The sequence below is a fragment of the Sus scrofa genome, chromosome 16 (assembly GCF_054392235.1).
Source record: "Sus scrofa isolate SSC_HxYL_T2T_F1_AM1 chromosome 16, Sscrofa_HxYL_maternal_Yorkshire_Landrace_v2.0, whole genome shotgun sequence".
NCBI lineage: Eukaryota > Metazoa > Chordata > Mammalia > Artiodactyla > Suidae > Sus > Sus scrofa.
Window position 1 is genome coordinate 86,422,361 of NC_139398.1, and position 26,193 is coordinate 86,448,553.

At 50.5% G+C, this 26,193-nt stretch overlaps 2 protein-coding genes and 1 long non-coding RNA gene across 8 annotated transcripts in view; 1 reads left to right on the plus strand and 2 right to left on the minus strand.

Annotated features, from left to right (window-relative positions):
• Positions 1 to 5,807: 5,807 nt before the first annotated feature.
• Positions 5,808 to 6,920, minus strand: LOC102162536 (uncharacterized). The gene is made up of 4 exons (XR_014831055.1): positions 6,794 to 6,920; positions 6,638 to 6,697; positions 6,330 to 6,420; positions 5,808 to 5,938 (listed from the first exon to the last, which is right to left on the minus strand). It is a non-coding gene; the product is annotated as an uncharacterized LOC102162536 (long non-coding RNA).
• Positions 6,921 to 7,211: 291 nt separating this feature from the next.
• CFAP90 (cilia and flagella associated protein 90) overlaps positions 7,212 to 26,193 on the plus strand; it is a 28,730-nt gene continuing 9,748 nt past the window's right edge. For 2 of the 5 annotated variants that reach the window (XR_014831052.1, XR_014831053.1), the window contains exons 1-3: positions 7,212 to 7,442; positions 17,680 to 17,796; positions 20,850 to 21,000. Coding sequence is in view for 2 of the 5 variants with exons in the window: in XM_003134147.7 (XP_003134195.4) it covers positions 7,296 to 7,442; positions 17,680 to 17,796; positions 19,708 to 19,887 (444 nt within the window). In the remaining 3 variants the exon portion in view is untranslated. Of the gene's footprint in view, positions 7,443 to 17,679; positions 17,797 to 19,707; positions 26,006 to 26,193 lie in introns of those variants that run through there. The other 3 variants (XR_014831054.1, XM_085001981.1, XM_003134147.7) reach the window with 3 other exon arrangements.
• Positions 23,770 to 26,193, minus strand: part of ADCY2 (adenylate cyclase 2) — a 426,457-nt gene continuing 424,033 nt past the window's right edge. For both annotated transcript variants that reach the window (XR_014831042.1, XM_021077007.2), the window contains exon 25: positions 23,770 to 25,675. Coding sequence is in view for 1 of the 2 variants with exons in the window: in XM_021077007.2 (XP_020932666.2) it covers positions 25,523 to 25,675 (153 nt within the window). In the remaining variant the exon portion in view is untranslated. The remainder of the gene's footprint in view (positions 25,676 to 26,193) is intronic.

The window sequence follows — 26,193 nt, forward strand, 5'->3', positions numbered from 1 at the left end:
TGAACCTGGATGATCCCTGGCCCAGGATCCAGGAGACCATGGTGGGGGGCGGGGTGTGTGTGCGTGTGTGTCTTGGGAAATACTCGTTAGATGGAAGAAAGAATAGGAAGGAGCAGAATTGAACATATTCGATAGGATTCTGGGGAGGGGGGAGTCTGTTCCCTCTAAAACAACCACTGGAAGACTGCCCACAAATTCAGGGAGGGGATCTTGGCTCCGTGGTGGTGAACTAGCCTCCAAAGGCTGAGATGTGCCCAAACTGGAAATATACCAAGACCCACTTGGGGTCTAAATACATAGCGGGTTGTTACGGAACCAAACTTCGGTCCACTCCCTCGCACGCAATAAAGCCACCCTGCTGACCCCAAGATGGGATGAAGGAAAGTGCAGCGTTTATTGCAGATGTCAAGCAAGAGGTCCAGACAGCTGGTGCTCAAAAAGCCCGAACTCTCCTAGGGGTTTCAGCAAAGCTTTTTTTTTCTTTTTTCTTTTCTTTTCTTTTTTGGCCGCCTCCATGGCATATGGAAGTTCCTGGGCCAGGGACTGAACCTGAGTTGGAGTTGCAACCTATGTCATAGCTGCAGCAGCACCAGATCCTTAACCCACTGTGTGCCACAGTGGGAACTCCCAGCCACGCATTCCCAAAAGCCAGGTGAAGGAGGAGCATCCCAGGGTCTGCGATCTGCTCACACACAATCCTCTGATTGGCTGGTGGTGTGGTAACAGGGTGACTTCAGGTTTAACATGATCAATCCTTAGGCACCAGTGGATCTGGGGGCTTTGTGCTCATGATTCATCAAGTAGTTTCTTCCATTTGGGGGTGGTTTTAGCATCTAAGACAACTCAGGAAGTGTATACCAGATGTGTCACCTAGGTGCTTAGGTGAGAAGCCACAGCAGAGACTATGGGGAGGGGCCTGTCCCAGGAAGGCCCCATAGGGTCCCGCTCAGTTGCAGGATCATGAAATGAGACATTCCTTGTCTGTTTCCATGGCCAGTACCCGGAAGACAGTAAATGTCAGAGGGCCACGTGGGCTCTTGCTACTGGTACAGGAATTACGCTGCCCTCAAACTTCCCTGTCACAGCTGGAGGGTGCTGGGCGGGGATGCTGCACGAGGAGGACCACTGCCTCCTGGTGGACACTCTCGAGGTGGCAGCTCCTTTTGCTGATCAGCATCAAGGACATCGTGCTGAGAAATCCCCATCTATAAAATCTTTGCTGTTTGAAATTGTATCAGTAAGACTGGCACGTGCCAGGGGATCTGAGCCTTGGGGCATCTGCAGCGGAGAAGTGGCCTCATTGTCCAAGGTGATGCAGAGCTGCTTCTAAGAGGGTTCACGATGCAATAGCCCACATTTTCTTACCTTTGAGGTCCCAGGTCCTCTTCTCAGGCCAGACCTAAGGTTGGCGCACTTACACCACTTACACACAAGCCGGCTCCCTGCAAGTCTCTCCAACCCAGCTTCCTTCCATCGCACGCCAATCCTCTACTCGCCCTGGCCACCCGTCCCTCGGTGGGGCGCCTCTGGTGTGCAGACTCCCTTTTCTCAGTGGTCACTAAGCCCATCTTTTGTCGGTGTTCATGGGTGGTTGGCTCCATCAGAAGAAGTTTTGCCTTAATATACTTAAAAGCCCGTCTCTCTCCTCAGCTCTTCCCAAAGTTTCTGGCATGTGGTCCACACTATTTGCGTTTTTTTTTTTTTTTTTTTTTTAATGGCCACATCCTTGGCATATGGATAGTCCCAAGCCAGGGATTGAATCTGAGCTGAAGCTGTGACCTATGGTGGATCCTTTAAGCCACTGTGCCTGGCCATGGATGGAACCTGGGCCTCTGCAGTGACCTGAGCTACTGCAGGGGATTCCTCACCAACTGTGTCAGTGAGATCTCCTATTTTTGTCTTGAATTGACGTTCTGGGTTCTAAACTTTGCTTGAGTGTGTCAATAATTCTACTCTAAATGTGATTCTGGAAAAACAGAACACACACAAGCAGAGAAAGAATAGTATAATGAATCCACGAGTCCCTGTATTCGGTGTGAAAATACCAAAAATTTCCAACACCGCTTTGTCTATTTATTGTCTTATTCTCCCTCCCTTCCTCCTTCTTTTTCCTTTCTTTCTCTCTCTTTTTTTCTTTTCTTCGCCACACTTGTATGTGGAAGTTCCCGAGCCAGGGATGGATGGGACAATGATGCAAGGGACAACACTGGCTCCTTAACCTACCGAGGCGCCAAAGTACTCTCCTCCTTTCTTTATTGGAGTGTGTCTAGAGAGATCCAAGCTACCGCAGGCTTTTATCCTAATAGTCCGGTATGCATCCATAACCAATGAGCTTGTTTAGCGATACTGCCATTACTATAACTAATAAAACTAACCACTGTTGCCTGTGCTCGTTCAGTACCTGGTCTCTAGTCTAAGTTTCCTATGCCATCTGAAATATATTTCCTAACAGTTGATTTGTTTGAATCAGGATCTGTCTTTTTGTTTTTTTCTAGGGCTGCATATGGAGGTTCCCAGGCTAGGGGTCTAATCAGAGCTGTAGCCGTCGGCCTACGTAAGAGCCACAGCAACACGGGATCCAAGCTGCATCTGTGACCTACACCACAGCTCATGGCAACACTGGATCCTTAACCCACTGAGCAAGGCCAGGGATCGAACCCAAAACCTCATGGTTCCTAGTCGGATTCGTTAACCACTGCGCCACAATGGGAACTCCCCTGAATCAGGATCTGAACAAAGCCCACGAGTAAGTCTTAAGTCTCATGTCTGTAGCTGTCCCCTCCCCCGCTTTGTTTCCGTGTCATTAATTCTTTGGAGAAATTAGATTGGCCGCCCTGTAAAATGTCCCACGGTATTGATTTGACATTTTCTAACTGGTTTCTCTACCTGCTGTATTTTCTGTTAAGTGAAAGGTTAGACACAGAGGCTTGCTTAGATTCAGAGGAATTTTTTTCAGCTTCAGAGATGGTGCTGCATATCTGCTTTGCATCACATTGTAACGTCTCATCATCCCCTCTTAGTGATAAGAGATTGACAGTCGGTTCCTGGATCCCCAGCCTGATCCATCCACTGGCTGGTCCCCATTCACCTGTCACCTACTGCTTTAATGTCTTTGATGACTGTTGCCTAAATTCATTACTCCAATAGGTGTTTGTTTTTAATGATTTCTTAACTACCATTCCTTCTACTTTTATTAGCTTGTATGCATCTGTAAAGAAATTTCTCCTGTCACCTCTTTGTGAACTCTTAAATAAGGTTTGTACAGGGAAAAAAAAAAGCAAGATAAATCTGTCTTTCCGTGCATCAAGTTTTAAACTAAAGAGCTGGTTAGCTGTTTGTTTTAGGATATTCACGAATTCATGAAATTTTATATATGCCATGTGCTTCAATCCATTACACTCATCTTTTGGATGCTTCAATTGTCGTATTTTAGAGCAACGGGATACCCTTCAGGTTGGCCTCTTTGTCCTTTTGACCTTGACACCTTAGTTTCCGAAAAGTTCTTGGCAGAGCAGGATATGCTAGGCTCACTTACCATCTCCTGCCCCAGACCTAGGGTCAGTGCCCTGTAAGGAACCCTGGTTCCAGCAGGCAGTGCTGCTCATTGCTAGTGGCGTTAGTATTGGGGATTTTTCACTTGGGGCATCTCTAAAATCACATTCATTTTTATTTCAAAATCAACGAGGTGAACAAACCAACATTGAATTGATATGAATACATCTTGATTTATAAGTTGGAAGCTTAAAGTAACTCACCAGAGCAACTCCATCAATTGAACGAGCCAGCCTACAGGAAAAGCTTAATGACAAACATACTTTGAGTCTACTTATTGGCAGCATTCATGCCTCTTCCCCAGGGAGGAAGGAGGTGTCAGATGAGGGAAAGCCTTGTTAACCCCACCATGCACCACTGCCCGGGGCCGAGATCAGGTGCAGATGGTTTGGAGAACGGGCCGTGGTCCCCAGGACCATGCCGTTATTGTCACTGCCAAACAGCGCTGAGAGGGAGTCTGGAAAAGGTGTAGCAGGAACATCATTTCATAACCTTCGAGTTCAAAATGACCTTTGAATTTCCTAGATACACAGACAGGCGCTGTCCTCCTCGCCAGTGACAGGCATGTGTGTCTATACATCCATCCCTCTTACTAGGAACCATCATAAAACCTACCAACAGCAGAGAAGCGCTCAATCCAAGTCATTTAAAGATGTTTCAAAGCCTGTGAATTAAAAGTCCAGTTATGTCCGTTGGGCCACTTAAATGACTTTACAGTGAACTCTCAAATCCACGTAATTGTGAGAGCTTTTAAACTTAAAATGGAGATAGCGGGAGTTCCCCCTGCGGCATGGTGGGTTAAGGATCTGGCATTGCTGCAGCTGTGCTGTAGGTTGCAGCAGCAACTCAGATGTGATTCCATATGCCATGGCTGGGGCCAAAAAAACGAAGACATCAACCTTGTTTTAAAATTTCTGCATTTTCGACAGAAGAGCTTTTAGAAAGACAATGTCGTTTTCGTGGGTTCAGAGGTGATTTGCACCCCCTGCCCCCCCCCCCCCCCCCCCCCCCGGTTAACGAGGGTTCACAAGGTGGAAGGGAGATCATCCGGATGTTTCCTGTCCCCAGGTGAGTCACTCTGCTGGCTGAAGCCCTGTGCTTTGTCCAGGCCATGGCCCCCTCTCTGAATGGTCTGAGGGCCCCAAGGAGGAAACTTCCCCTCAGACCAGCCCCTCCCTTTCCGGATCTGTCATACACCTTTCGGGAGGGGCATCCACCGCCCTGTCACCTGTTTCAAGTCTGTGAGTTCATGAGAACTCACGATAACACATGCCACCCAAGAGGTGCTGAAGCCATCGCTAACGTGATGCTAATGTCACATGACAGTGGCCATCTCTGCTTTCTCCTTCCCTGCCTCCAATCAACAAGAATTCCTGCCAACCGGTCCCTCCAAGGCTTACGTTCTGCCCAGATGTCAAGAGAAATGGCACAGCTTCCAGCTGTGGTTTGGACCAGGCACCTCCTTTGCTCCCATGAACTGCCCAAGTTCCCACAGCTGTGGCAGCCTCCAGGGTCTGTCTGTGTCCCCATCTCCCAGGAGGAAGCTTCAGCAGCAGGGTGGTCCAGGCAGATCCCAGAGCAGGCTGCACGAACAGCAGTCAGAGAACTGGCACCCAGCGTCAGCTCTGGCCGCTGGTGAAGATTCTAGGATGCAGTAGTGGGATGAAATGATGGAGGGTGCCATGTGAAACAAAGCTGATCTGATCTCCTGCAGACTTAACCCGCACTCAGTGTGCCTTCTTGTACTATTAACCCACTTCTTCTGAGAATAGGGTTTCTGTTTTCTTATCCTTCCCTTTGTGGAAAGTAACATAATGTCTTTTCTATCAAAGGAAATCTTGGTGACCCTTCTCCTCTCTTCCTCTTCTCCCAGTTGCAATTTGTTTCAAATTAGCCCAGGAGAAGAATGTGCGCCCTGACCCGCCCCATGGGAAGGGGCCGGTACATCACCTGCGTTAGGGATAAATAGGGGAGGGTCTTTTCCCCTTTGCGCGGCTTTTGGAGCACCCGTGCCCTTCTGCAAAAGGAAAGAGCCTTGTCGAGACCTCCCCGTGTTCGTGTGTCTCATTTTCCAACACTGACGATCCAAGCCCTCTCCCCAACACCTTCCCCCACATTGAACGTTCAAGTACAAATCACAGACATGGGGGCTTAAACAAATTAGATCCTTTGACCTTGCATTCCATTCATGTACCTGGAATACATAACAGGATTACATGGGGAAATATTTATTTAAAAAGGAACTAAAACGTCTGGGTAGTTGCAACCAGCCAACTTCACCTTACCTATTGTTTCCTCCACTTCCCGTTTCAGCCCCGTAGCCTCTTGGCCTCACGTGTGAATCCACCCTCGGGGTGGTGGTCCTTCCGGGGCTGCAACCCATCTCCTAAAAACAGCATCACATCTCAGCTGAATGCTGGTGCCTGTTGCTGGCAGCCCCAGGGCTTCTGTGACCCCAAGGGGACCCACAGGAGAGCCTAGGCAGGTCTGGGTAGGGGTCGTACAAGGGCAGGAATGAACAATCCAGAAGGAAGTCTCACCCCAGGAGGCCTGAGAGCCAGAAAGAAAAGCTGCCTCCTTGACCTGGGAGTGATTCTGAGAGGCTTGCTCCAGGCTCCTGGACACGATGGAGCTCCAATCGCCCTCAGGGATGACCTTGAGAATTTAACCTTGAAGTGACTTTCCTGGGTTCTCCCTCCTCCTGTCCCTCACCTTCCGCCCCCTGGAATCACCTCCCCAACAAAGCAAGAGCATCCAAGCCCTTGTCCCAGACTCACCTTTAGAAGGAACCCAAGCCACTCTGACAGCTGAATTTCTTTACCGAGTCACCATGTAGCTGTTGAGTATCTGCCCCGTGCCAGACTTGAGCTATTAGAGAGAAAGACGGGAGGTGGGTAACTGGACGCCCTACAGCTATCAGTCTAGTGCAGAACAAATTGTCACCTACAAAAACTGACTAGCGGATAGTCCACATAGCTGCGAAAAGAGATTTCACAATGAAACGATTCCAGTCTCAGTTTTAGCTGAATTCTCAAGATAATTGGCCTCAACTGCTTCCACTTTACAAAATGTGACACCAGCTCACCTGCCGAAGGCTTGACCATTAGCGGACCTCCTACGTCTGGTTTTTAAGAAGTTGGTGAAACTGAGAGAAGCAGTAGGAAATTATAAGAGTTTTTTCTTTTCTTTGCCAGGGCTTTTAAGAGGACCGCTGCTCAGGAAACGATGGGAGCGTGGTTACCAGAAAGTTTTCAATTACTCCTGCCGCTCGGCTCTCTCTACGTTCCTATTGCGCAGCGCTGTTCCAGATCCTCTTCAAGTTTCTCATCTTTTCACACCTACCGCCTGCTTCTCTCACTGGAGCAGGGTTCGAGGCTACACCCCAGCCCTGGAACACAGCAGGCGCAAGGTCACTGACTGCCCCACGCACAGCGAGGGGTCTGTGAGTGGAGGGTCCGACTCTGCGCGGGGAGAGCGAAACAGGTGGGAACGCGCGGACCCCAGAGGAGCCTCCGACGCGGGAACCCCACGCAGCGGCTTTAGCCGAGGGGGCTCCGCGGACTCACCCAGAAGGAAAGACCCCGGGGTCGGGGGCGGGGGGGGGGTCGGCCCCTCGCCCCGCCCCATCCCATCTCCGGCGTCGCGCAGCCGCGGTTTCCAAGCGACGGCCGAACGCGGGCGCCGGAAGCGGCTGACGGACCGGACTGGGCTCCACGGCTGGCGGGACGGAGCAGGGCGGCCGGATGGAGGACGACGACGAAGAGGTCACCGCCGCCACGCTGCGGGGCAAGCCCCGGCCGGTGCCCATCTCGGCGCTGTCCGCCTTCAGCTACGTCCCGCCGCGGCGCCAGGACCCCAAGGAGCACAGCTACTACTACCGCCAGGGCAGGGTGAGCGGCCCGGGGGTGCGGCTGCGCGGCGGGGCCGCTGCTGAGCCGGGGACCGAGGCTGGGAGGTGGGGACCGAGGACCGGACCGCACTGCCGGGAAGGGGCTGGGGGGGCGGGGAATGGGATGGGGCGGAGCTTCACTGCTGGGGGGGCGGGGGAAGAAATGGGGGCGGGTTGCACTGATGGGGAGGGAGGTGGGGGGGGACAGAAGGAATAGGGGCGGGGCTACATTCACCTGGAGGGTGTTGGGAGTGGGGTTCCACTGGCAGAGGGAGGCAGGTGAGGGGCGGGGCTGCACTGCCGGAGAGGGTCCTGGGGGAGGGGCTGAACTTCTGGGGAGGGGCTTGGGGGGGGGAGAAGGAATGGGGTGGGGCTACAGGCTGGGGCGGGGCTATCCTATTGAGTGTCGGGGGGTCCGAGGGGCGTCGGACTGAGGGCGGGGCTGCAGAGAAAAGCTGCGGTGGGTTTGAGCCCAGGAACCGTGAAGGATCCGGGGGCCGAGGTCCGGGAGTCAGGACCGGATTAGACCTTGGCCTCCAGGACTGTGAGACAGCAGATATCTGTCGTTGAAGCCCCCGGCCTGGGTACTTGATTTTGGCAGCCCTCCCCCACCAACACACAAACCTCAGCCAGGAGGCTCTCTAGTATCTGTTGGCACCTCTCTGGCCTTGAGCAATAAGGAAGGACAAAAGCACGTGAGGAAGAAAGGGGACCCCTGCAGCACGCAAGCCTTTGCATCCCTGTGTACTGACGCCCCCAGACTTGAATACCCGCTGGGCGATAAGACGGGAATGGGATTGAGAGCAGAGGGTCCTACCTCGGTGCCACCGTGGACCTCTTCTTTTTTCTTCCCATGATCAATATTTTTGAAAGAACTTCTATGTGTAATTTCATTTCGTAATGAAGTTTACAATTTTAAAATGCAGACTCTTTATTATCGCTAGTCAAAAAGCGGGCGTCCTGATGTTTTCAGTTGGTTCATCCAGTTTTATTCAAAGTCTATAAATATTGTCTGGCTTCTTGACCTGATGAAAAAATTCACAGGACACCATTTTATGTGTTATCTTGGAGAGGTCTTGTTAATTACCACCGTGGGGAATTAAAGGATTAAGCAGATGGGGGCCAAGATCCATATTTATCAGTGACAAAAGCCAGGGTGCGGGATCCCACTAAGGACTCTGGGCAAATGGGTTTGGGTTTGGGGAGACTGAAGCTAAGACAGCTGTGGGTCTAGGAAAAGGAAGAGACCCCCCCCCCCCAGCCGCAAACCCCTGTGGGCCAGGCATTGCCAGGGGAAAGGGGGGCAGAGTTGAGTCTGGCAGACTCAGTTTATTCTTCCTAAAGATTCACCTATCTGACACATGGTGCCCCCTTTCTGGGCCAAATCAACCAAGGGGCAGAGAGAGGTATGAGGTGACTGGGGCTCCGTACCTGTAAGGAGATCAGAGATGGGCAAGAGGAGTGCCCCCCATGCAGGCGTCATGCATAGGAAGGCTCCTGGGCCAAATCGGCCCTGCCACCTCTTGTTAGAATGTTTTTTTAAAGCATAGTCATGTGCTTTCTCTTTCTGACTTACTTCACTTAGTTGAGAATCTCTCGTTGTGCCCATGTTACTGCACATGGCATTATTTCATCCTTTTTAAGACTGAGTAATATTCCATTGCGTATATGAAGCACATCTTCTTAATCCATTTATCTGTTGATGGACATTGAGGTTGTTTCTATGTCTTGGCTATTGTGAATGGTGCTGCAGTGAACATAGGGGTGCATGTATCAGCAGGGAACTATATCCAGTATCTTGGGATGATGGCAGATAGTGTGAGAATAAAAATTGTGTATATATATAATTATATAATATATACGACTGGGTCACTTTGATGTGCAGCAGAAATTGACACAACATTGCAAATCAACCATACTGGAATAAAAAAACCACACAGTCACGTGCCCATTTGTTTAGTACCATCTATGGCAACCACACCTAGTTGAGTAGTTGCGACAGCGACCATGTGACCCTCAGAGCCTAAGACAGTATCTGTCCCTTTATAGGAAACACCTGCCAAGGCCTGTTCTGAGGTCTTACCGCTCCTAGAAGGTAGAGATGGGCCTTAGACAAATTAATGCAAAACAGATTTTAAGGAAAAAAAAATTCAGTACCGTCGATTGCTGAGGTCACAGGCAAGTCCTAGTTCTGAGGCCTTTAGTGTCACAGGAAAGAAAATGGGGCAGCAGAAGTGTTAACACCTAAACAAGAAAGCTTTAAAAGCAGCAGGAACAACAGAAGACATTTCAAAGTGCATTTGCAAACCGGCGCCAATGGTGCTAAAGTCCCATAGTAAGAACTGGTATTTCATCAGCTGTAGGAGTCCAGCCGCTGATTCTCTGAACTTGAGAGCCTTTGAACTAAAGAGGGTGGAGTCTATCACGGGGTTTGCTGGGGACTCAGCTGCCCCTAAATTCTTCGTAAATTATTCCAGGTGGCACTCAAAGTTGAGAAGAAACACTGCAGTTGCTGTGTTACACAGCAACTTATTCCTTAGCTAGTTAGCAGCACAGGCCCAGGAGTCCTGGGTAAAAATACTGGTTCCATGTGACTAGCTGTGTGGATTGCCCAGGCCACAGACAAAACACTCCATCTCACCTCGCCAGCTAGGTATCAGGGATCAAACAGCACCAGCCACGTGGAGCTCTTAGGGGAATTAGTTTAACGAGGAGCAGGGAGCACATAGTAAGCCCAATGTAAGCAGAGTTTCTTTTTATTTTGGCTGCACCTGGGCACGTGGACGTTCCCAGGCCAGGCCAAGGATCGAACCCGCACCACAGCAGTGAGCTGAGCCACTGCAGTGACAATGCCAAGTCCTTACCCTGCTGAGCCACCAGGGAGCTCCAGTAGAGTTCTTCTTATTATTATTCGTTCTTCTTCATGATGATTAGAGTTCCTTTTTGTCGCGGGTTGGGTCCCAAGGGGACCAGTCTTTTTATCCTCTCCTCGCAGTCACTGTGGGAAAGTAACACAGGTGAGGTACACAGCTTGGCTGTCCATCTGGCGGGTCCTAGTCTTCTAAGTCACCTCCCCTGCGGGAGCCCGGAGTTAAAGCTCTCACAGCAGCATGCTTATTTAAAGCCTCAGTAATGCCCTGGATCTTAAGACAAATTTATCCTTTAAAACTGCCAGGAAAAAATGCTGTCAACTCCTGTCCTGCTCCCTGCGGGCCTCTAGCAGTGTGGGCTTTTTCTATAAGCTAGTGTTGCATAGATCCAGTTCACTGGCATTTTGAAATTACTCTTTTCTTCTTCTGCTTCGTACACCATTCCTGCTACCGAAATGGGAAAGCTAAGGCGAAGGAGAATGCCCTTTTATGAAGGTGTTGATTAAATTTCTCAAAGTCTAGGAGCTGCATTTAAAAACAAATTCTTAGGCAGTTTTAGAATATGCTTTCTTTCCCTCATGCAAATGTGGGGAGCTCTGTCTTGAGGGAAGCTTTGCTTAGAAAACCCCACCTTAGTTTGGGTGGGATTAGTGGACTTTTCCTTGACGGTGTGTGGTGGAGACACCGAGGCAAAGGGCTGACTGTTTCTCGCCCCTCCTGATGCTGAATTTCCCTTTGCCAAGTGCAGCCGCTGAGCAGTTAGCGATGGGTGTTGGCGGTGCAGAGGTGCAAAGGGGAGCTCTGAAGGGCCCGTGCCTGTATCTGGGACAGAGCGGGTATTCGATACTGACTCTCCAAGCCCCACCTGGGTGGAGGAGCCTTTAGGCGCCAAGCACATCTGCCACACACTCTCGGCCACTCGTGCTGCCTGTGGAGGCCAGGTAAGCTCCACCTGTTAACATCTCGCCCAGTTTCTCTGTTATCCAGCAGACTCTTGCACCCGCGGGCCTCCCATTCACAGTGTTTGGTAGAGGATGCAGGTGTGGCCATGCCTGCCTGACTTTTCTCCTCTGTGCCTATTAGAATCTAACCTACTAAATAGTTACTGAGTTATCGTGTTAGTTTTTTTTTTTTTTTTCCTGGTCCATGAGGCCAGGAATGTATTTGCATGACTCCTCTCTCCTCAGCCATCAGAGTGCTCTCAGGTCTCGTAGCTGGTGCATCATAAACACCTGTGAGGAACCAGTGAGGAGAAATACATGCACGGGGATGTTTTAAACAAAGAGACAAGTTGCCGATGGACAAGCGGAGCCTCTTAGGCTAAATAGAGGTTCCTTGTTGGATGATCTGCTCTTTGGGTTATCCTTGCCCTTGCTCTCTTCCTCGGGGATCCGATTTGGGAGTGGACTGTCGTTGCTTCTCTCTCCCTCCCTCTCTCTCTCTCGTCTGGGCTGGCTGCACTTTCAGGGGCAGGTAGAGCTTGGGAAGGGGCAGGACACCAAGGAGGGAGGGAGGAAGTCCTGAGAGGCCATGTGCGTCCTTCCAGCGGAAGTCGTCCCTCTGGGAGGAGGGAGTAAGTGTTCCTGCCAGTGATGACCGCCGTGTGGGCAGGCCGGGCGCGCCTTTCCGTGTGTGTACGTGAATGCGGCCCTGTGTGCGGAACTTCTGGAGGACATGATCGCACACCATCACACAACTCTGTGTATGTCTTTGCAACACACTTTTCATTTAACAGTATAACTCAGACTTTTTTTTTTCCTAAATTATCCCCGTTTTAGAAGCACAGCAAGCAAATGATACATGAAAACAAATAGCATTTTCCCCCATCTATTTGACCAAGAGGCACATGTAAGATTAGAGTCGGGTTTGAGCCCCTGTGGATGGCACTTTCTTCCTCGATGTGAGTTGCCGGGGGATGGAAGGCAAATGGGGGGCTGCTGTCAGTGGAAGAGAGAAGGCGACTGGCTCCATTCTTATTAAACTGATAAAATAGTCAGGTTATTTGGAAAGTTATCCAAAATTTCCCAGACCTGGGATCTTAACACACCAGAGAGGAAACACAGTCTTTGCCACAAACCAAAGAGAATAGTTGAATATTGTCCTTTTAAGAAAGCTAACATAACAGTTCTCTCGAGATAGGGAATTTTGGACAATGTTAAAATTAATGAAAACAGCCTCCTTAGACTTCACACATTGCTAGACTCCCAAGGAGAAGCACTAAATTTATCACAAGTAAAGTGCAGCCCTTATGAATCAAAGAAAACCACTTTCAGTCACCTTGGGGATTTTCAGTTTCACACGGCTCTGGGTAGGCACAGGTGCCTGAAAGCTTCCAGGTGAGAGCTGGCAGTACTTCAGGCCACAAGGGCAGGAGATGTTAGCCAGGTCATCACCTTATTAGACCAGGTGGGCCAGGATAGGCTCTGCAAACAGATGGACCCCAAACCCTGAGGGTCTTAATCAGTGTTGTATCCAAGCCCGATCATACTGACAGAGTGGGGATTCTTAGTGTCTCTTCTGAACTCTGCATCCAGTTGGAAGCCTGACATTGATCACGATGGGAGTATTTACACCACGGAAATCAGCAGACACTACAAATCAGGTCTTTTTTTTTTTTTTTTTTTTTTGCCGGAGAGCAGGTTGTTAACATGATTGTACCACTAGCCTGAAGCATGTAAACATAACTAATGAACTAGGGCCCAGCATGCATGTTTCTGCTGGTGGCTCTTCTCCATGCAGGTACCTGGGAAACCAGGCTCCATTACTGCAGGTCTGGGAATCTTTGGGACTTTGCAGACCTTCCTTGGGTCCTTTAATTTGCTGACCAATGAGCAAAGAGAGAGCATGCAGAGGCCTGTGGGAGAGTTTCCTATGGACCAGGCCTAGAAGGTGGTGTCTGCTGGTTTCTCCCAGATTCCCCGGCCAGAGCTGGTCACGTGGCCCCCGCCTAATTGTGGTGGAACCTGTTCCAGAAGAGGAGATGTGTTTGGTGAACACTTGCTATCGCCCATGCTGCAGTTATCATGGAAGAACGCACTCATTTCCTTTCTCTTGTTGCCTCCTGGCAGTTCAGCTGTTTAAACTTACAATGAAGCATTGCATTTCTGTTCCAAATGGGAGGGAAGAACAAAGGGCTCAGTTTGCCTAGAATCTTACTCCAGTTACTTGTGTGAGACTTTGCGTAACGTCTGGAAGAAGAGTTTCCAAGTTTGGGAGGAGGCACTGGGCATAATAAGAGTCCCAAACCCAGAAGAGACAGCCGCCAGGGCCCCCTGTGGGCTGGAGGTGGTGGGGGCCAGGACTCCTTCCTTGCTACAGAGCTTGCATTAGTCATGAGAAGCTAGGATATGCTGCAATAACAAGCAGCCCCCACAGTCTCCATGGCCTACATGTATTTCTCATGCTAGGTGTCCCCTGGGGTCCAGAAGGGTAGCACTGCCCAGTACAGTCCCCCAGCCACACGGCAGAAGCTGCTAACCCCTCCCTCTGGAGCTTCAGGAGTCCCTGGCACCGGCTCTCAAAGGCTTTTGATTGAAGAGTCACATGTCACCTCTACTCACCATTCACTGGTTAGGACTGGCCACATGGCTTCGCTAACCTAAAGTGGTTAGGAAGATCAATCCTCTGTGTAGTCAGTAGAGGAGAACTGAACATTGGAGATGTCTACTGAGCCAGGGGGCCCACCAGTTCAGTTTCCTCAGAGCAGAGTGTTCTATGGTGGGGTCTCTGGTTCCTCTGCCATAACCTCTGCATTATCTCTGTTCTTTATTATTTATTTTTATTTTATTTTACTTTTTTATTTTTTGTCTTTTTAGGGCTGCACACGTGGCATATGGAAGTTCCTAGACCACGGGTCTTATCGGAGCTGTAGCCTCCTGTCCACACCACAGCCACAGCAACGCCATATCCGAGCCACTTCTGTGAACTACACCACAGCTCACAGCAACACCAGATCCTTAACCCACTGAGCGAGGCCAGGGATTGAACCTGCAACCTCATGGTTCCTAGTCAGATTTGTTTCCACTGCGCCATGACGGGAACTCCTTACTTTATTTTTTTTAATTTATTTTTTATTTTTTGGGGACGACACCTGTGGTATATGGGAGTTCCCAGGCTAGGGGTTGCATCAGAGTTGCAGCTGCCAGCCTACACCACAGCCACAGCAGCATGGGATCAGAGCTGCATCTGCGACCTATGCCACAGCTTACATCAATGCCGGATCCTTAACCTACTGATGGAGGCCAGGGACCAAACCCGAATCCTCACAGACACTGTTGGGTTCTTAGCCCACTGAGCCACAACAGGAGCTCCTCCATTCCTACCTTCCATCTTTCAAAGGATGGCTGCTTCTCCTTACTGTGTATGTTTGTTGGTAGCAAAGTAGCACCAGAGACCTGGCTGCTTAGGCAACAGAACGCATGGCCTCCCAGTTTCTGGAGCCCAGACGTCAGAAATCAGGCTGCATTGGTTCCTTCTGAGAGCTGTGGGCAGTGGGTTTCTCAGGCACGGGGCCAATGTGCAGCAAGGCTTCCTTCCTCGTTAGATAACAGCGATGGCGTTCTCTTTTGCTCCCGAGTCCCTCGCTTCCTCCCTCTTTAGTCCTTCTCCCAGGACAAGTCCAAGAGCCCCAGGGCCACTCCATTCAGAAGGGTCAGGCGTGAGGGGACACCTGCATTAGGGAGCTAGCACAGCCAGGCTGGCCGTGCAAGAGGATCCAGTTCCCCTGTGTCAGTGCTGCCCCCTTCTGGCCGGGCTGACCCTTAGCCCTGCATCTGGTCACCTCCTCTCTGGGCCAAAAGGCCCCAGGCACAGGGGACACCTCTGCCACAGATGCGGCTCCCACCCAAGTGCTGAGTGCCCGGGAACCAGGTCATTCTGTTGCCGCTGCAGCTCCTCCCTGAAACACACTCATTTCACCAGGCAGCCAGGCCAGAGGGTATTCCAGGCCGGAGGGCCTTCTAGTTGATGACCAAGAGCCCAGCTTAAATTACCGTGGAAGTGGGGGTGAGGTGAGGGTGGTGGGGTGTCAGGTGACTGTTCCAGTCTGCCTGTGGGCCTCCGCCAGGCCTGGCCAGTAGCTTGGAACCAATCCCGCAGGGAAGGGTCTGCATTGCAATATCTCGTGTACAGAAAAGTAGGCAGGCTTCTTTGGAGACTCGGTCTCCCACCACCCCGGCAGAGGAGGGGTGCCCTTGAGCTTCTGTTGTGTCCCTGCGGGGCCTGCTGGCCTGGCGGCTTACCCAAAAAGGTGGCTGCAGGGTTTGCTTAATGTCTGTGGGCCAGAAGCAAAGCACCCAGTCAGTCCCACCAGGCCAGCTTCTGTGGATGTCTTACTCTTTGTTAAAGATACTGAGATGGCTCTTTCACTTCCTAAAGCATTTTTAAGTTTGAATTTTATTTGATAAGCACATGTCTGATTTTTACGTGGACAAAGTGACTGATTTTTTTTTGCGAAATTTCCCCCATTGCTTTTATGCCAAAGAGGTCTCTTATGAGTTTTCCTTTTTTTTCTTTTTGCACCTGTGACATATGGAGATTCCCAGGCTACGTACGCCACAGCCACAGCAACATCAGATCCTTAACTCGCTGAGTGAGACCAGGGATTGAACCTGCATCCTCCTGGACACGATGTTGGGTTCTTAACCTGCTAAGCCATCACGGGAACTCCCTAAGTTTTCTTTTCACTTGCATTTCTAATCCATCCAGAATTTACTTTTGTCTGTAGTGTGATGGGGAAAACGATGTTTTTTTCTTTTTCTTTTCTTTCCTTTCCCCCAAACAGCAAGCCAGTGGTCATTGTACCAAAGGCTGAATCATGTGTCACCTCTGCACTGATTTGGGCCTTTTGGTTTTAACCCTTTGAGTAACAGGCTACTGTAGGTTGCCTTCAGGAGGTGTGGAGCTCAGGTCCATGGGTGCACAGACCCAGCAGCTGAGTAGGAGAGAAAAGATGCCAAGAAGAAGCTCCTGCCAGGTGACCTCGTGAAATGGCCACCAGGGCACAGGTGCAGAAGCCATGGGCTGCCGCTGAGCCACTTGGAGTGGCTGGGAACGTAGGCCACCCAGGATCCGAGCGTCACTGAATCAGCGCCTGGAACGTGGTGCCGCTCGAGTTCTTAGGAACCTGAAAATCATGTTTCTGGAAGACAGCCCTGTTTTCCTGACCAGATGGATGGTCAGTGGCGGCAGGACAGTATCCACGTCTGAATTCTCTTCACATCCTTCCCGTGCAAGAGGGGCGTCTTGCACAGGAGGGATGACCTGTGCAGAGTTTTTCAGGGCTGGGCCGAAGCTGCAGCTAGTGACACTCTAGCTGTCCCCCCGCTTGCCAGCAGCTCTGAGTTCCTGCACAGGTGGGCTGTGTTTTCCAACACTGCCCGTGTCGTGTACCCTTTCACTGATACCTCCTACCTCCGGGTCCTGCGGCTGGAGGGAGTCATTCTGGCATTGCTATTTGGGGTGGAAAACAAGCAAATGCGAACGGGTTAGAGGCGCCACGACCCCAAAGCCCAGCAACGTGGCACATCCACGTTTGCTGCCGGAGGACTCAAGGCCGCTGGGGCCTGGCTGGGAGAACGACAGGCCTGACATACGAGGCGATTACAGACTAAAGATCACTTAACACATGGATTTTTTTTCCTTTTACTGGATATCAAGCGAGGCAGTTTTATTTTTGTAGTAAGAAGAAAGTGGAGCTGTTACAGATGGTTGCGCTGTTAGCGTTGTCATCATTCTAACCAGCAGGGCTGGGTGTGTGTGTATGTCATGCATATGTTTGCTCTGTGTGTGTGTATCATCCATATGTGTACATGTACGAATACAGCACACACCAGGTATATATGTTCATGCATCTATATGCATCACAACTGCCGTAGCTAAGACATTGAAATTGTTTCCATCTCGCTAAAGAGGAAAGACTTCTGTTGGGATATATTGTCCTAGTGTTCAGATATTGTTGGTTTTTCAAAGCAGCGCAAGCTTATGACAAAACATTTGAGAAACTGAAGAAAAGTAGAAATGAAGGAGAAAACACATATATCGAGGGAATTGTTCTTATTTTAAGGTCTGAGCTCTAGTGATGGGGTCGGGGGCGCGAGGAGCCTCGTCTGGGAAGACGGGTCTTTAACAGGTGGAGGAAAAGTGCCTGTGGAAACAGTCCCCCCCACACAGGGGCCTCTCAGGACCCTGGGGGCTGGGGTGGGGTTGGGGGGGGGACGGCTATCGACCTTCCCCCCACACTCAGTGCAGGTGGAACCTTCTGGGCGTCTCCGCTCTCCATCAGAGAGCGTTTGGGCTTTCTAGCCCCATGAAGCTTCCCTGGCTCAGCCCTTGAATAACCCATGGCTCTGCCCCTCTTTTTATTCCCAGGCAGGAGTCATTTCCCTCTATGACTGTGTTTTGAAGAGGAACCCAGGTTATAATCAGAAACTGCACCGGGATGACAGAGAACATGCAAAAAGCCTGGGACTTCACGTGAACGAGGAGGTAATATTACGACGGCGTTGGGAGTTCCCGTGGGGGCTCAGCAGTAACAAACCTGACTAGCTGGCATCCATGAGGATGCGGGTTCAATCCCTGGCCTTGCTCAGTGGGTTAAGGACCCGGCGTTGCCATGGGCTGTGGTGTAGGTCACAGATGCGGCTCGGATCTGGCATTGCTGTGGCTCTGGTGTAGACTGGCTGCTACAGCTCCGATTCGACCCCCAACTTAGGAACCTCCATATGCCGTGGGTGCGGCCCTAAGAAGACAAAAAAAGAGAAAAAAGACAGGGTACTCAGGGCGTTAACAGGTGTTAACAGAGGCCCTGTGCGTTACTCCTGCATCCTGCTGGCTGCATGTAAGTCCCCTCCTCTGTTTTCCTGCTCCTGGAAGCCAGGACGGAGCTCAGGTTACAGCTCTCTCCGTCCTGCCATATTCAACTGAGTGTTAATTTTTGTGGCTCCTGTTGTTTAGTCGTGTGGAATTCAACCATTGCATGAGAGCAGACACCCAGACGTTCTTTTCAACAGATGCAGTAGGTCTCTGCTTAACCTCCGAGGCCACCCTAGTCCCGGGGACACTGCTTCCCAGGGATGGAACCTCCCACGTCGAATCACCAGGCTGCTGTGTCCACCACACATGGCCCGGTCCTCTTTCACCTCCCCATGGTTTTCCAAAAGGAAGGGCTTTGCTGGTCGGCAGCCACGCAGGGTCAGTGGTGACCAACAGAGGGACCCAAACCCCCAGGGTGAGGAGGTCAGGCTCAAGGGTGGGGTCGGGGTGGGGGGATGGGGCGGTTAAGGGGGCAGGAGGCCGTGCATCCCCTTGGCGTGGTTGGGCCCATCTGTCTGCTGGTTAGACCCTCCTGCCGGCTTGTCACACTAGGACATTGTCCACACAAAGTCTGACATGAGGACAGTACGTTCAGGAACCTTTGGGGGCTGTATTAATAGCCTAATCTCTACACGATACACAGAAGTCAGAATGTAAAAGCATCTGGAGGGATTTCTTTGGAGGTCAGAGGATTTTTGCCTGTGGCTGTTGATGTTTAAGATGCTGTCTTGGTCACTTTCAAGGAAACTCCTCTTTTAGAGGGTCTCCCCCCGCCCCCTGCACGCCTGGCTCGTGGAGGTTCCCAGGCTGGGGATTGAACCTGCGCCCCAGTTGCAGCCTGTGCCACAGCTGTGGCCACGCCACATCCTTAACCCGGGGCCGCACGAGGGAAGTTCCGCAATGAAGCTTTTCACGTCGATGTGCCGTTAAGTGATGGAGGTTCTGTGAGGTCTCACCACTCGAGTCATGGGCGTGAACGTTTTTTCCTGTTGGTTTGGTTTATATCCATTCATTCCAAGTTGCAAGTGAAGTTATTAGCACTTTTCTTTCATAAGCACATGCCTGGCACGATGTATGTCCACTCACAGTTTCCGAGCACCTCCCATGTGCTACTGAGCAGAAAGGGAGTACAACAGAAGCGTCTGCCCTCCTAGAGCTGACCTTCCAGCGAGGAGACAGAAAAGTAAAAGCCAAATAAATAATGAGCCAAATTCCAGATAGGGAAAAATGGTAGCCATACAGACTTTTAAGGGATTGGGGGACTATGTAAAGGATGAGGGGGTGCTGGGGCGGTGAGGGGGGCTGGGAGATGGGTCTCTGGGGAAAGGAACCAGGCAGAACTGGTCCCTGAATCAGGTCTGTGGGTACCTGGCGCCCGGTTCAAGGTCTTGGCTTTTCTCTGAAGGACGTGAGGGCACTAGCTGGCTGTGAGCAGAGGGGGCAGAGCGTGACCTACTGGAAGAGGCTCCCCCTGGCGTCAGCTTGGAGGGGCCCCCCCAAGATGAGGGTGCAGGTGCACAGGGCGCAGGTGCACAGGCGCGCAGGCGCGCAGACAGGTAAGAGTGCTCTGCTCCCCCTCGACAGGAGCGCGAGAGGCCGGTGGGCGTGCTGACGTCTTCCGTCTATGGGTGGCGCATCCATCAGCCGGTGGAGCCTCCGAACCGGGACCACCGCCGCGCCGGCCACTTGAAGGCCGACTTCTACCGGAAGAACGACATCCCCAGCCTCAAGGAGCCCGGCTTCGGGCACGTGTCTCCAGCCTGACGCCCACCTGGGGCCTGAAGGGCGCACTTGCGAGGTGGCACAGGCAGGGGCATGACCAGCCTGGCCAGAGGCCTGTGATTCTTAGGATGACTGCCTCTGCGATGGGTTGTCATGGGAACCGATGTCAGACACAGTGATGCTGGGCGTCCATCCCTTGTGAGCATTGAATAAAGTGAAAACTTTGTCCCCCTTGAGGGTGGTTGGCTGAATTGTGTTCACTCCTCTTCATGTGTGTGAGTCTTCTTGGTAGAGGCTTTCATGGGAAAGCTGTTTCTTTCTTCCTTCCTTCCTCCCTCCCTCCTTCCCTCCCTGCCCTTCCTTTTTCTTTCTTTCACTTTTTAAGGCCGCCTGTGTGGCATATGGAATCCAGGCCAGGGGTTGAACGGGGGCTGCAGCTGCCGGCCTGCACCACAACCACAGAAACACCAGAGCTGAGCCACATCTGCAACTTATGCCACAGCTCACCGCACGGCCAGATCCTTAACCCATTGAGAGAGGGCAGGGATTGAACCTACATCCCCATGGATACTAGTCAGGTTTGTAACTCTTTGGGCCACAGTGGGAACTCCCTGAAGTTACTTTTCTTAATGGTTATATGGAAACCACTACTGGTCTGACAGCACAAACAATATTTAAGAGGTGACATAATAAAATTGCCTTTTTGGCACAACTGAACTCTAGAAAATCCACCCCCCCCATGCCCGATCTGAGCCACAAATAACAGCAACTGAGGGCAAAAGCCCTCGTGGGATGGGTGGCCTGGTGGCTAGCAATGCCGCTGTCACGCCTCAGTGGAGAAGCGGCCAAAGGTCATGGGAAGGGGTCGCGCTTTGGTGTTCACCAGACCCGGGTAGAATCCTGGCTCCTAGCTGCGTGGTGTGGGGCAAATCCTTCCACCTACTTGAACCCAGATTTCCTCATCTTTATTATTTTTTTAATTAAAAAAAATTTTTTTTGGCCAGGCCTACGGCACTCAGAAGTTCCAGGGCCAGGGATCAAACCCGAGCCACAACAGCAACCGGAGCTGCTGCCGTGACAGTGCTGGATCCTTAACCTGCCATGTGCCGCAAGCGGACGCCTAGGCTTGTTCAAAGCAAACCCAGGAGGCATTTGGTAAGTGTTCCGGGAATGTCGGGAGGGAAAAAGGAGAGGGTTTGCGCTGGGAGGAGCAGGTTTGTAAAGCTGAGTGAAGGAAGGGAGAGGAGCCGCTCTTCTGGGAAGTAGGGTGGGCACAGGCTCAGTCATTCATAGAACAGTGACACCTCTGCACAGCGCCCCCTCCTGGGCACTTTGGGAGACACCACATAAGACATGGCACCTGCTGAGCCACCAGGGAGCGCCCATGGCTCCTCATCTTTAGAGCAGGAGTTCCAAACCTTGAAGCGTTTGTATGGGGATCAGTGAACCCCTGGAGTGTGGTCTCAGCGGGCTCAATAGGGGCTGTGACTGCTGTGACTCAGACTTTGAACAATTTTCTTTGAGGAAGCAGCAGCTGCTTTTAAAGGAAGTTGGAAAGGTTTACTTTGGAGATGATTTGAAACTTACTCAAGAATTAAGATACTGGCTGGAGTTTGAAGGAATGGATCTCGTAGAGAAATCATATCTCAACTACTGTGATTACCTTTCCCAGAGTTTAGCAGTTAATGGGCAGGAGATCTAATTAATTTAACTGTTGTTTCCTCCATTGCTAGTTTTATTATTTTGATCCTCTGAGGACAGACACTGTGTTCCTGGCACTTTCCAGGCTGGGTGACTCTAATATTCCTTTACAGTTTTGAAAAAAATTGTTTTTCACTGTAGGTATCTTTTATTTTTTTTTTCCCAAAGAAATAGTGGTTTATTTGGAACGCCTTTGGGTGCAGTCATCATTTTTATAATAACATCATAGAGAATACATAAAGCTTGGGTTATGGAAGTTTGTTATAAATTATTTTTTCTTCAGTCTGGAGTACCAGAAAAGACAAGACATCTCTAAGAAAGGGCTTTATCTGGAGGTAGCTGCAATAATGTCAGACTAGGTTATTTTCAGTTACTTTAAATCAAACCCTGTACCCTTAACCTTCCACTGCTCTGAAAAGGCAGGGCTTGGATTGGGCAAGGTTTCAAAAGTGCACACATGTGATAGGCAGCAGTGAAAACTAAACATGTTTCTTTTAGCATCTTGACTTTTACAACTTAAAGCCAATCGTTGAATGCCTGTTCGTCATCGTATCCAAGAGAAACATATATTTGAAGAGTTTGTTTTGGTCTATAAAATTTCCACTCTCAGTGGTTTTTCGAAAGCAGAGTGTTGCTGTCTTTAGGAAAGCCTGCTCAGCTGGGAAAAATAATGACATGGAAGATTCATAACAACATAGCTTTTTCTTAACAGAATATTGAATATACTTCACCGTCAAGGGGACTGGACTCATGGAGTTTTTGATGGGGCGGGGGGGGGCTTCCCACAAGACCTAGCGGTTAAGGAGTACAGTGAGGAGCGATTCCTAGTGTTGTCAATGTCGCAGGCATGATGGGCTTATGGGCGGAAAAGGCCAGTCCACTCATTTGCACGGCACACTCACAGGAATGCCTGTAGTTGTCTGAATTTGGGGAGCTGTGACCAGGAGCCACCCTTGCAGATTTCAGGGAACAGGTAGTTTTCCATTCTAGCCTCGTCCTGGTCACTGATCCACTGGGAGACTCTGGACTGGAGTCTCTGGATTTGTTTCCTCCTTTGTAAAATGTAGCAGGTGGGGGGCCCAGGCTTGAGCGAGGATCAGAATCTCCTGGAGAACTTGTCCTGCAAAGCACACTGAGCATAAGCACGCTGGGCCCCCCATCAGCATCTCCCGTCTGGCAGGTCTCACCTAGGGCCTGAACCTATGCTTTATTTTATTATTATTTTGTTGTTGTTTGTTTCTTTGCTTTTTAGGGCTGCACCCATGGCATATGGAGGGTTCCAGGCTAGAGGTCAAATTGGAGCTGTAGCCACCAGCCTACACCACAGCCACAGCAACGCCAGATCTGAGCTGTGTCTGTAACCTACACCACAGCTCACGGCAACGCGGGATCCTTAACCCACTGAGCAAGGCCAGGGATTGAACCCGCGACCTCAAGGTTCCTAGTCAGATTTGTTTCCACTGAGCCATGACGGGACCCCCTTGGTGGTGGTTGTTGTCGATTTTAAAAATATTTTTATTTTTAATTGAAGTATAGTTGATAGATAATATTACATTAGTTTGAGGCATGCCACACAGTGGTTTGGCATTTTTATAGATGATATTCCATTTACAGTTCTAACAAAATAATGGCTATATTTTCTTGTGCTGTATAACATCTTTTTATTGCTAAAATGTGCATTTCTAACATGTTCCCAGGTGAGGCTGACACTTTGGGGCACATTTTGAGAGACCCCTGTGTGCTCAGATCTTTGCGAGGTAGATTCTGATCATAACTCTGATTGCTTTTAACAGTCTAATGTTTGATAAGACTGGTGATACAGCTTTGGGGAAAAAAGAAACAACACTTATTTTGCATCCTGGGGGCGGGGGGCGCATTTTAAAAAACAGTCGTTTTTAATTTTTATTTATTTACCTTTGGCTGAACACACAGCATGTGGTCGTTCCCGGGCCAGGGATCGAACTTGCACCTTACTTGCAAAACCTGTGCCACAGCTGCGGCAACGCCACATCCTTAAACCATTGCATCCCATGGGAACTTCCCTGGGGGCATATTCACGGTGCTTGGCGAATCACCCATCTGCAAGTGGCACCTTTAAGGGCAAGAGGCACAGCCACAGGATGGGTGGATGGGCTCTAAGGGAGGAGACCCCACAGAAGCGAAGTCACTGAAACCGAGGTTACAGATTTTGGTTACAGTGCAGAGAAAATGCCTTTAATACCATTTTTCTCCTCTCAGTCACCTTTATTGGACAATTAGATGTATTAAGGCCAACACTGAGCTGCAATTATAGGATCAAAAAATTCCTGACCGAGGCAGACAATTGGAGAAGTCATGCTATATTCTCACTCTGGTGATAAAGGCTGATTATTAGTTTCAAAGAGCGCTTTTTACAGAGTATGAGCCAAAGTCCCGGCAGGGTGGCCGTGTTGGTCCTGCGACACGCTGGCAGGAGCAAGGCCTGGGTACCTGCCAGCCTCTCTCACGGCCGTGAGCTCTTTGAATCAGACCTGATGCCGTGAGCTACCAAGGAGGAAAATCCTCCTAAGAGAGATCGAAAGAGGTGTTCAACGTTTCACGGCTGGTCTGGAATCAAACCGAGGCCTCGTGCTTCCAGCCCGAGTTCCCAGCTGCTTCCTAATGGGTCACTGGAGTCCTCGATCTCTCATAGAAAGCCTGCCTTGAGCTACGCTTTGCTCATCCAGGCTGGCCTTGGCAGCTTTCCTCTTCCACACTGGATTATGCATGACTGTTCTATTTTTCACCCTTTGGCAAAGTATGATCTCTTGATGTGAAAAAAAGAAACCAAAGCTTCAGAGCTGGGTTTGCAAGACTGCAATTTCCCAGGTCTTCTCTCTCCAAAAATGCACAGATGCAAGAGGCAGCTTGTGGGGCTCTGGCAGCGTTTCTCATAAGTTCAAACCATTGCGATGGCTGGTCATTGTGTCTCACAGCCACAGGGGAGTATTAGACCAGAGCGTGTGGACAGAGCCGGGGTTGTTGCAGTAGAGAGTCTTTTCACTGGTAAAAGAGTTTTCCCTGCAAGTGTTCTCCAGAGAGGCCGAAATGAAAAGAGACCACATGACACACTGAAGCATCTTCCTTCCTTCCAGGGAGTTGCATAATCCACTCCCAGCATTGCCAGCTCTGTCCCGATCCGCTTTGCGCAAAGCTGTCTCCATCTTGGCTTCCGGAGAGCCCCCTCCAAAACAACTGTCCCAGGGAGAATAAATGGAAAACCAACTCACGTCTGGAAGAATCCACGGGAGCAAGAAGGAAGGAGGGGAGGGGGTAAAAAGATACTATCAACCAAAGTACATAAAACTTTTAATGAATTAACCTTACAAAAGACAATGGCATCAAAACATCGGACGCGTTTGGTACAAAACCAGTCCAAGGTTGTAAAGAACTAATTCTGGTGGCGAAGGGTAACGTGCTGCTGGCACGCGACACAACAGAGCCAGGCGACCGAGCCACGGATCCCAGTGGGGTCGTGGACAGTTGCTGCAATGAGACACGGGGGTGGGGACAGTCAGATTCCATGGGGGCGGGCGACAGAGTCAACTTCTTCACAAATACTGTGTGTTTGAGTATCAGACTAGCGGATGCGGTTGGCGAGCTACCATATTTTCCAGAAAAGAACATGCACTGGAAGATAATATACACCCCCTAGTTTTATTGCCTTGAGAATTTTTGTTTGTTTCACCTCTCTCCTCTCTGTCAGGTCTCTGCTTTTCTGCTCTATCACACGCTCCTTTTCCTTTTGCCGAGGCGTAAGCACAGTGCAAGTGGCAGGGCGGTCTTGGCACACGTCGGACACCAAACGGGATGCCACCGGGTCACAGGAACGAGCCTGCAAAGGCTCCAGAGGACAGAACAGAGCACGCACATCACAAACGAGGGACAAACGGTGCAGTCAGAAAGTGCATTGTATCCTCCTGAAGAGACAGTCTTCTTGCCGAAATGAGGCGCCGCTTCAGGATGCCAGGTTGCTTTGGGAAAGGGACCTGGACATCTCGGCGTTCACAAAGTACGTCTTCAGGTCCCCCTTTCCCTTCACGTTGATGATGCCTCGACACGTGCACGTGTACCCCAGGGTCTGCAGAATGAGGCTCGTTTCCTCTGTAACCTAGAAGTTCGGAGACAGGGGAGAAGCACTTAGCACCAAGGAGGACACGCCACTGTCCAAGGCCACCTGACCACAGGGGTCAGGAGGCCCCGTGTTCTCAGACCCATTCGTCCACTCCCGAGACCCCAGTAGACTCATCCATGAGAAGAAATGCTTTCTAAGGACAAAGTCTAACTCAGTGCTGTGAAAGCGAGAAACTGGAAACAACCTAAAATTCAAGTAACCGCCAGAATTCAGGAAACTGATGCTATTGTGATCCACATCGCCGATCAGACGATAAAATCGTGAGGCTTTACTTCACCCCCTTAAAAAGAATGAAGCCTGGATCCATGCCGTGGTTTTCCTTTCTTTTTTTCTTTTGTCTTTTTAGGGCTGCGCCCACGGCATATGGAGGTTCCCAGGCTAGGGGTCGAATCGGAGCTGCAGCTGCCAGCCTACACTGCAGCCACAGCAATGCAGGATCCGAGCCGCATCTGCGACCTACACCACAGCTCACGGCAATGCCAGATCCTTAACCC